The sequence below is a fragment of the Canis lupus genome, chromosome 20 (genome assembly GCF_048164855.1).
Source record: "Canis lupus baileyi chromosome 20, mCanLup2.hap1, whole genome shotgun sequence".
Taxonomy (NCBI): Eukaryota; Metazoa; Chordata; class Mammalia; order Carnivora; family Canidae; genus Canis; species Canis lupus.
Window position 1 is genome coordinate 37,090,030 of NC_132857.1, and position 10,985 is coordinate 37,101,014.

General features: G+C 45.2%; 1 protein-coding gene across 10 annotated transcripts in view; it reads left to right on the forward strand.

Moving 5' to 3' along the window:
• The window catches only part of CCDC93 (CCC complex scaffolding subunit CCDC93), a 90,939-nt gene that overhangs the window by 76,308 nt on the left and 3,646 nt on the right, over positions 1-10,985 (forward strand). For all 10 annotated transcript variants that reach the window (XR_012013132.1, XR_012013133.1, XR_012013134.1 and 7 more), the window contains 4 exons: positions 718-800; positions 3,071-3,108; positions 4,500-4,584; positions 8,826-8,939. Coding sequence is in view for 4 of the 10 variants with exons in the window: in XM_072788941.1 (XP_072645042.1) it covers positions 718-800; positions 3,071-3,108; positions 4,500-4,584; positions 8,826-8,939 (320 nt within the window). In the remaining 6 variants the exon portion in view is untranslated. The remainder of the gene's footprint in view (positions 1-717; positions 801-3,070; positions 3,109-4,499; positions 4,585-8,825; positions 8,940-10,985) is intronic.

The following is a 10,985-nucleotide window of genomic DNA, read 5'->3' on the forward strand; positions in this document are numbered from 1 at the left end:
CTCCATATGTTAAGAGAATTCAGAGCCATGAGGGAGACATATAGGCTCAGAACCAAGTGGGGGCCACTCAGGCACCCAGCCACATAGCAGAAAGACAAGCTGGCTGCCCCCCATTGACAATGTCCTCTGGTAAATATGGCCCAGTCCCAGTCTGTGAATGGGGTGCTTTCCCCCTAAGTCATTCTATAAGGAAAAGTGAAGAAAAAGAGGTGGATGGAGAATAATTTTATAGAAGAATTTTATAGGAAAGGATGTTGGGTGCCTGGTAAATAAGACGTTCTCCCTTAGTCATATGCACAGAAATGGGGAGAAAATTCACACTTATTAGGCACATATTCTGCCCTAGGTTGGGCACGTTATTCATCCAGTAGATATTTTGGAGGGCCTGCTGTCTAGGCATGTGCAAAGCATAGGGATTACAAAAGGGAATAGGCTGTGGCTCCTGTTCATGAGGGGAGTGAGGAGGAAGGAAGACAAGCAGGAAGAAGTGACATGGTGGCTTCCTCATCCTTGCCACCTCCTCCCCACCCCCAACCCCCAGGATGTCTCACCTGAGAAACCCACCTGTCCCACATGCTGACAAATTCCTTTAGTCTCTCATCCCAGCTGGGCCAGTCAGTGGGGCCAGTCCTGTGGGTGGGCCTCCTGGGGCAGTGGAAGCTTAAGATTGTTCTGATCCATTTTCTTACTCATGTGTTGATGTCTTTGCATTTACAGTTTCAGCAGTGCACAAAGAAACCAAGCAGTTCTTCACTTTATATAATACTCTGGATGATAAAAAGGTTTATTTGGAAAAAGAGGTAAGAACCTGTATAAGAAGAAAATAATCAGATGAGCAGATACCAGGGCCACTGATCCCAGGAAGTTCAGAGAAACAGTGTCTAGGATGTAATCAGGTGTAAGTGCAAGAAGTGCCTGCTGTGTGCCCAGTGCTGGGTCACAAAGTTAGAGTAAGAGACACCTCAGGGCTGCTGTAGCACAGTTGCATGGGCTGACATGGGACTAATAATGGACAGCTGTTCCATGGTGCCTGTGAGGAAGGACGTCTAGAAAGCAACACAGGTGCACATAGAGAGGACGTGGGTGGTGAAATTTTAGTTTGAGTTTGTTGTTTTTTTTTAATAATAGTGCATTATTTTTCACATTTGGATAAATTATTTTTTTGACAGAGAGAGCATGAACAGGGAGAGGGGCATAATGTGGGGTTTGATCCCAGGACCCCGGGATTATGACCTGAGTGGAAGGCAGACATTTAACCAACTGAGCCACCCAGGTGCCCCTAGTTTGAGTTTTAAAGGAAGGAAAGAACCAGCTAAGTAAAATAGAGGTGGTAGGCTTATTCTAGTTGACATGGAGAAACTAGCTATTTAATCAGCCTCAGCCAACAGGAGTGAAAGGGGTTGCCCTGGGTACTCACACCCTCTCCGCATTACTCTGACACTCAGGTTACACACACTCATGATTCAGGACTCCCTCACTTCGATGACAAATGATTGGAGCAGGGTGTGCAACTATGTTTTAAGGAGAAAAAAAAGAAAAAAAAAGGAACGATGTGGTCTTTACAGTAGCAGCACACTGGAACAGAGAGAGCATGTGCTTTCGAGTCAGACAGATTTGGGTTTTATTCTGGCCATATTTTCTGTACCTGTAAAGAGGGCATCACACTCACTCTGTATGATATGATGGAGACAGAATGGTAAATGACGGTGAAGGTCATTGTGTCTGGTTGCTCCCTGCACATATTAGTTCCTGCCTACCCCCCCACGTCAAGGTCAACAGAATTTGTTTCCATTTCGTCATCACCTTGCAGCCTGCACTGATCACCCTCTTAATGAGAACAGTACCGCAGGTGTGTCTTTTACCTACCCTCCCCCCGCCCCCAAATAGAGGCATGTGTAATTAGCATCACCGTTATTGGCTATTGTCCATCAAACCAGATCAATCTGTATCTTCCTAGAGGACACTTCTTGAGGAGGGCATTGACTTCTGTTTTTCTCTATGCCTGAGGTCTTACACAGTGATGGGCACATGACAAGCATTTGGTAAATATTTGAATATATGAGTTGAGCGCATTTGGTAGGATTTACATCAGACCCCGGGGGCATAGCTCTGCCAAACACCATGGCTGTGGGGGCTTTCTACCTAGTGAGAGGAAGCCAGCCAACCCTCACTTAGGGACAGGCCAGCCCCTTCCAAGAAAGCCCATCACCTGCCTTCATCAGTAGTGTTTAAAGTTCTCGCATTCTTTTAAAAACTAGGAGTATGCAGGGGAAGGTAGGAGCTTTTGATTACAAGCCATATTAACATAGAACTTTGCATTTGGATAAATTATGCCTTTTATTCCAAATGCATTTACACCAGTGCTATTTTAGCTTTCAAGCATCCCTGAGGTGTCCTAAGGACAAGAATATCATTTCCATGTTACAGACTGAGGTCCAAGTAGGGTAAATGACAAGCTGAGTTAGTGACACAGCCAGAAAGAAGATCTGGGTTTTTAGAGTCCGAACTCAGAGCCCTTCCCTGAACTATATCACTGGGGCAGAGAAGGGTCCGCCTGTGCAGGCTAAGGCATTCTCCATGGGAGAGTTCTCCCCATGGGGCCTTGAATGATGCATTCCCATGCAGGTCCTCAGAGCCGCCCCACGGCTGGCCACATTAGGAAGTAACAGGATGGGCATGGTGTCCTCGCTCTCCCCCACAACTGGCCCTCCACTAATCTGATAGCCCTGAAAACAAAGTACACTTTTGGTGAGGAAACAAGAACTGGTGGCAGCTGCCCAAAGGACCCTAATGTTAGCTGAGTGTCTTCTCATATGGAATTTTGGCCCTTCTAGGGGCCCTCTTCCTACATTCCTGGGGTCATGGGTTGTCAGAAGGTCGATGCTCTGGGAAAAACCATGGGGCTAAGAGCATGCTGCTCTTTTTCTCACGTTCTTTCATCTGTAAACAAGGTGTGCTGCTTTCAGAAGCAGTGTCCAGAGACAAGACAGCTTAGCAGTGTTTGGAGCCACACAGAGATCTTTCATCCTTTTGCTTACAGTTTTTCCTTTTTTTCCCCTTTCTTCTTCAGATTAGCTTGCTGAACTCAATTCATGAGAACTTCTCACAGTAAGTACTAGCAGTCCTCCTTCCCGTCAGTACCTTGGTGTACCCTGCACTGTGCTTTTGGCTCACCTTCATGTTAGGGAAGTACAAGGAGTGAGACGGTGCTAGATATGTGGTCTTTACACTCTCACTCTTACTGCCAAGTACACATGTGTCTTGGTTTACATGGTCTCTGCGTTCTTGCAAAAATAATGGTGGTGTTTGAGTTTGAGAAACACCAAGGAATATCTGGGGTAAAAAAGTTAACTTTGAAGTAATTTGACTGTGCCTCACTACTATAAACTCTTTGTATATTACTTCTGTCTTGTTAGGATTAGATTACTACCATTAGTTCTTAAGCACATAGAGATGCTTTATGATTTAGATAATGAAATAATCTAATTTTCAAAAAGATTTTTTAAATCTAATGATAGATTTTGTGTTTAAGTCAATGTGCATCTTTTACTTTATTCATATAAGAATTCATTTTCTCCAAAAATTGTATGGCAGGGCCCTGTTGTACCCAGGTCATACCAGCCCTCAAGCATGCTCAGTGGCCTGCTCACCTTCCAGGAGCCCCAAGGCTTGCTGTCTGTACAAACCTTTCTGATCCCCTGGCAAGTGATCAGTGACTAAGATCTGAATGGATTACAAACTCTAAATGTTAGGCTTTGTTTCTAACTCAAAACAGACCAAAAAAGCCATAACTCCCTGATAAGAATCAGATTCAATTAGTGACTTATAACCCTGTGACATTTCTCTAAATGGTACCTTCATCATCATTCCTGATAATTGAGAAAGGCTGCAGTGTTTGAGTGGTTTTGTGATGAGTTCTTCTCTCTATCAGCCTCTGGAATAATTCTCAATCCCTGTATCTGAGTGCTTTGATCCTTCTGGTGCGATTCCCAGTGCACAACAGGAAGTGAAAGGAGCAATTTTCAGACACCAGGAAATCCACTCATTTAACTGCTGCTTTTAGGAACAGGACCAGGTTTCCTGACCCTGGTTTTAGGAAAAGCTCAGAGAATATTTCTACCAGTCTTGAGCAGTGTCTCCAAATCCTCACATTTCTGAAAACTAAATGGGATTCATTTCTTAGGCAGTTCATGTCATCATCAAAGCAAGAAGTGTTTTTGTTGATTTTAATAACATTTTGTTTTGCTTTAAGAAAATACGTATTACTTAAGCAAATTGCAGATAAAATCGGAGAAAAGATTAGTATTCAGTTATGAAATGAAGCTAATTGTCGTGTGTCCCATGGATTTAGAATCTCTAACTGCCTGGGGCCCAAGGGCCCCCAGGAGTCCACCATGTCTCAAAAGAGCATCATCTGGGCACGGGGCAGACTCCTTGATGCCTCCCCCTTCCTCAGCGTCCTCCATGCTGGTTTTCACTCTGCCGATTTTTCCTTTCAGAGCCATGGCCTCCCCTACTGCCCGGGACCAGTTTTTACGTCAGATGGAACAGATTGTAGAAGGAATTAAGCAGAGCAGAATGAAGGTGAGAGGGCTTGTTTTCTATAGTGCAACCAGGACCTCATACTGGTTTTGGAGAAGACCTTGAGAAGGATAGGCTTCTTCTGCTTGTCTTAGTAATGTGTTCCCAGTTCAGAAGACACATCTTCAGTGTCTATAGTGTGGGTTCCCAGCATACCTCTGACCCTGCAATGGCCAGCACCAGATCCACAGCCTGGTGGTTTAAAGGCAGCTTTTAACAGTAGTCCCATGGATTGAACACCTGCTGTGGGCCAAGCATGGTGCTGGTCCTCCTAGAAGCTTTTCTAAGTGAGTAGTTTATCCCTGTTATATAGATGAGGAAGCCAGCTTTCACCAGCAGGCTTTCCCTCTTGCCCACAATCTATTCTTCACTGGATCTTTGGTTCCTGAAATTCTACCATTCATTCCTTAGGATCTTGAGAACATTTTAGTTTTCAGGAATCCTCTATAAAAAGTGCAAATAATTGTCGAAGTGAATTCCAAAGTAAGAGGATATTATGCCTCAGAAGTCAAAAGAGAAAAGAAGAATCGATAAGCATTGTGGGAGTTCCAGAGATAGCTTTACAGAGAATCATTCAGCATGGAGTTTTCATCACTTTGTGACTCTGCACTTGGGCCATCTTCACAGTAGCAAAGAAGATTCAGACTCTAGAAACCAGACGTAGCCATGGTTTTCTACTGTTATAATCAGATGAGTCCTCACTAATATTTCCAAATCTCTTACGTTTGATCCCTTTAAAAAATGGATCACACCAGAGTGGTCCTCAGGCCTGGCAGTAAAACCTTCTGGGGACTCAGGGCAGCTTCTCTCAGGAGCTGGAGCAGAGTGGTACAGTGAGTGACACCAGAGTGTAAACACACGAAGGATTTGTCATCATAAAAACCCACTCACAAGAGGCAAACATTCAAGCTGCCTATAATCTCATCTCACAGGAGATGAACTAAGGGCAAAAGCTGTTTCTATCCCTTCCCTTGTAGAAAATATTAATCTCTCCATTAATGACTTCAATAAAATGATGTCAGTGGGGCAAAAAAAAAATTACCAGTGACAAGACTATTCAGCCCCCAAAATGAAAGCAGTCCTAAGGCAGCACCTGACCTACTTGCACATGTGCATCTGCCCAAGGCAGGTAAGGGTATAGTGAAGGAGGACGACAACAGAGAACCTAGTCTGCAGGCTTTTACAGCCCCGATCTCAGTGTGATGGACCTTTCTACCTTGCCATCCTGCCATTATGTTCCTCCTAGGGGAGGCGCGCAGGCTCCAGGCCCCAGCACGGACCCCAGTGCGGGGCTCAACCTCACAACCCCAAGATCATGACCTGAGCCAAAATCAAGAGACAGTGGCTTAACTGACTGAGCCACACAAACACCCCGTAGAGCTGCTCTTGTCCATACTAAAGAACACTAGGAATTTATTGAGGGTTTTTTTTTCCTTTGGCTTTCCCTTCCTGTTACGAGGAGATACATTCCTAGGGAAGGAAGTGGACGTAATCTCTTCATTCATGTGTGCATGGCCAGGGCGAACCTGGCACCTGACTCATGGTGGGCTTCCAAGAACTATTTGCTGAGTGAATAAATCCATTCAGTTGACTGCAAAGATAGTTCTCAAAGAGGGGTCCTGGTCAGGTTTGAATATTGGCTGGCACTTCAAATGTAAGAAGTCTGTCTTTGCAGAACAACATTCATTTGAATGCATGTCTTTTGCTATCTTTAAAAAACCACAGCCTTCCCTACATGGATGCCACGATGGTTCCTGCTCAGAGTATATGTGGCACGGGAGCCTGTGTCCTCAAAGAGCACACACATCTCCAGAACTGACGGTGGCAAGGTGTACATAGAGTAGATCATAGACTGACAGTGCGTACAAGCAATAGAAAAGGTGTTATGGTGCATAGAAGGGTTTCTGAGTGAAGAGACTCACATACTGGAAGGCATTTTGACCTCATCCTGAAGACATGAAGTCTCTGGAGCTCTGGAATACTAAGGGCGAGTGCTCAGCAAAAGAATCTGGGGTTCCTGACCTAGAGTGTGAAGTGGATTAAACAAGGAGTGGAAATGGTGGGCCTGTATAGGGGGTTGCTAGAATAGTGTGAAAATAAAACTCAGACCTAAGAATCAGCTCCTGATTCTGAGAGTGAAGAGGACTCTTAGTATAACTTTTTACCAGGTACATTGTAGGGTGTCCAGTGTGAAGATAAAACAGTCTTTATTGAGTAGCTACCATAAACCAAGTGATGTGTCATTCACTTAACATTTAATATCATATATACCTTGTAACCTGTAATCTAGGTGATATTATCCTTATTTTGCAAATAGGCGACTGGTCATTCAGAAAGATTTTAAAAGTCTTTCCAGGGATACACAGTGAGTGATTGAAGTAGGATTTGAACCCAGGCCTTTCTGGCTTCAAGCTCAGTTCTTTGCAGGGTTGCTCTGCCACCTTCCATGGTGGGTCCTGGAGATGTTCAAATTAAATTTATTGAAGTACCTTGTTTATATCACTAAGACATAGTCAGTCATGGCCAGATTTTCTGCTGGAGGACAGAGCAGGAAGGAAAGGTCTGAGATCCATCAGCCAGGCTCTGCTACTTAAGAGGTACGGACTCAGCAGTGAGATCCCATCCACTGCAGCACAAAATGTTCCTAGCAGCTGTGGGAAGTGGTGTACAGGAAGTAACAGCAGTGGGCATTGTGGCAGGAACCTTAGTCATGTGGACAGTATCAGGAAGCCTGCCAGACAGGAGCAGTGCAGACCACTAAGCCAGGGCTGAGTGTAGGATGGGCCTAGCCAGAGTCCCCAGAGAGGCAGGCAGGTTATCAGACTCCAGACATGGGCACAGACATGTGACAGGTGTCCATGTTCAGACCTGTGGAAAGAAGAGAGCCAGAGGGTCTCAGGATTAGGTCACCAGGTGACTTAGGAGCCAGATGCACAGTCAGGAGTAGACCAGGCAGACAAATGTCCATATGGGGTGGGCTTTCCCCTCAGCCAGGCTGGGATAGGGAGTGGGGGCACCGGGTTGCAGTTCACCAGGTGATCAACCCATGGCCTGGAGAGGGGGACAACTGGAATACAGTGCAGCCAGTTGAACTTTAACCTGTATTTACTGGGCAATCCCTTCCACGATGTAACTTGGAAGCACCGCGCAAGCATCAGAAGACCAGCGATTTCATCCAGCTCTTGAGCACGTGCTGCAAGCCAGGCACCTGCTGGCCACCACAGCTTTCTGCCCTCACCATATGGGTGATGCTTTCATGTGCTTCTGGAGATAGTGCACAAACCACTGCCTGAATGTCACCTCCTCAGAGAGCCCTCCCTGACCATCTGGTCTGAAGAGGTCATGCATCCAACCCTCCTCTCTATCACCAAACCCTGTCATTCTCTTCACAGAAGCGATCACCAGTAGAAGTTTGCACACAGAGCTCGTTGTGTGAAGTGCTTGGTTAGCATCAGCCCCTCTGGCATGCTCCCTCCATGGGAGCAGTAACATTGCCTCATCACCATCACATTTAGTCCTCAGGGTGTCCACACAATATTTGTTGAAAGACTAAGCTGTTAGGTACCTCAGGAAAATCTCTTTAACCCAAATCAACCTTTATTTATGAGGTCACCATCCTGGAAACAACCTAAATTGTCCACCATTAGAAAGATGGGTAAGGAGTATGATTGGGAATATTGTATAGTTTTTTTAAGTTTTGATTGTAGAAAGTACACAATAGCATAGAAATACTTGTTAAGTGAAAGAGAACTCAGTTATTTACATAAGAGTTTTCTACTCTCAACACAATTAACATTTTTGGACCAGATGACCCCTTATCATGTGGGATCTGTCCTCTATGTTGTAGAATGTTTAGCAGCATCCCTGGCCCTTATTAGAAGGTACCTGTAGCACCCTCTCCTCACAGTGGTGGCCATCTAATCCATCCCCAGACATTGCCTCATGCCCTTTGGGGGCAAAATAGCCCCTGGTTGAGAACCACCAGCCTGTTGATTGTGAAATGGTAAACACACACACACAAAAGTGGGACAGTTAGTGTGCAATGCAGAATTCCTGAGTAAATTAGAGAAGCCTCTATGTAATATCATGCAAATAAATAGGCCAGTCTCAGAAATGATGTACAGAAGAGAAATACTGGAAGGAAGTCCATGATTATATTGGTAATAGTCGCCTTTTGGGTGTTGCCAGCAGTCCTTGATCACAACATGCCCCTTTCCTCATCATTTCCTAAAATGTTTCAACAGATGGAAAAGAAGAAGCAAGAGAACAAAATGAGAAGAGATCAGTTGAACGACCAGTACTTGGAACTGTTAGAAAAACAGAGGCTGTACTTTAAGACTGTGAAGGAGTTCAAGGAGGTAAAGAGGAAGATGGGGCTGGGCATATAAGGCTATGGGGGGATTAGTGTTCATCCAAGATGAGCCTTTCAAAACCAGAGTGATTCCCTGGTTTTCCACTGGTCTGTAGGTGGGGAAACAGCAGGTTGGCAGTGTGATCTGACAGTAAAGTGTGGCATGTCAGTAGTTCAGGACTGCGTGGTTCAGTGACCCATCTCAAGTCCCGAATTGAGGGTTCTAAGAGACATCACGTCTTTATTTTCATTCACCTGACATTTAGTAAGCATTAGTAAACTCACAAATAAAATAGCATCAAAGGCCACCTGGAAATAACATTCGTTACATATTCAGATCTGAAATTCTCCCTCCCTCCATCTGAGGTGGGGGGTGGGCCTTGAGAAGCCGGTGGGAGGAATGAACTCTGAGCATGAGGAGCTGGGTCTGAACCCTGCCTTTACCACTTACCAGCTGTGCACTTGGGCAGTAACAAAACCCCCCAAACCTGTTTCCTTGTTGTTGAGATCTGCTGGGCCAGTGAGGGATGAGAGCATCTAGCACTGCATCTCACTCCTCTGACACCCTACACTCACTGAATTGTGTTTGTCCTGGCCTTTTCTGCATTTGGGCAAAGTTACTCTGTATGGGTCAGGAAAGAAAAGTGCTCTCTTCTTGAGATTTTCTAGAAGGAAGACTTCATTTTGTCATTTACTAGGATATTGGCAACTTCATTTTCAGGAATTCCTTCCCCGTTTCCAGGCCAAATCCATGTGGTCTCAGTGAGTGTAGAGATTGCTGAGCATAGAGGAGCTAGAGATGTAGGTTGTATCCTGGTGTTTGATCTACAGAATAAAACAGGATCTCTTCATACCAATAATTTTATTCCTGTGTACATTTTTTTAAGGTTATATTTATCTGAGAGAGATGGCATGAGAAGGGAGGAGGGGCAAGGGGGGAGGGAGAACCAGACTCCCACTGAGCAGGGAGCCCCATGTGGCTCCATCCCAGGATCCCGGGATCATGACCTGAACTGAAGGCAGACACTTAACTGACTGAGCCATTGAGGCGTCCTATTCCTGTGTACTTTTAAAGACTTTTTTTTCCCTTCTTTCCTTCTCTATTTTCCTTTCCTACTTCTCCTCCCCCCCTCCTTTTTTTTAATTTAACTTTTAGGGGCCACAACCCACAGACATTTCAAAATTCTCACACTTTCCATCAGTGTTATTCCAGCTCCTACCATGCCCCTGGGGATATAGCTGGTTGTTAAACAGACCTGCTTCCTCTGTCAAGGAGCTTGTGTTGTGGTTGGGGAGACAGATAACAAGCTAGGAAACACAAACCCTAGTAAACAAGTAATAAAAAAAAAAAAGAACTAACTTCAGTTTTTGCCAGAGGCAGGGGCACACAAGGAGATGTATGGTTAGGGGAGGTCTCTCTCGAGTCAGGGCTTGGTCAGGGGCAAAGCAGGAGTGAGACCCTGAGGCCAGGCAGGTGGGAGAGTGACGGGGTGAGGTGCTCGGGGTCTGGGAGCCCCCTGTGGTTAGCAGGGGTTGGAGCTGAAGTTCTGGAAGGGCTAGTGAGCGAGCTGGCAAGGATCAATCAGGACCCGCTGTTCCCCAACAGAGCTCTTTTTTCCCTTTAATGCAAATAACTCAGAAAGAGAAAAGGCCCAGCAGAGAAGAATTAAATGTTGCTTGGACATGCCAGCACTGCCCTTTTGACAGCAGAAACAAAAAGCAGATTAAATTGAGGAGGATAAGTATAAGCTGTCAAATTCAAACCAAATAAAAGTGAAATGGAAGAGCTCATTCTTGCACTACACGCTCTCAGGGCTGAAGGCTTAAGATGACCTCCAAAGGAAAAGGTTCCTTCAGATGTGTTAAGCATCAAGCTTTCTGTGTTCCTGCCTCCCTGGGGTGCAGAGAGGGTCACATCAGAGAAAAAGGGTGGGTCCCTCCTAACCGGCTCCTGTGCTTCCCCATGCCTGTTTTCCTTAGTCCAAAACAAGAGGGGGAAAGGGGAATAAATGTCCTTCAGACGACTAAATATATATCATTTAAAAGAGTCACC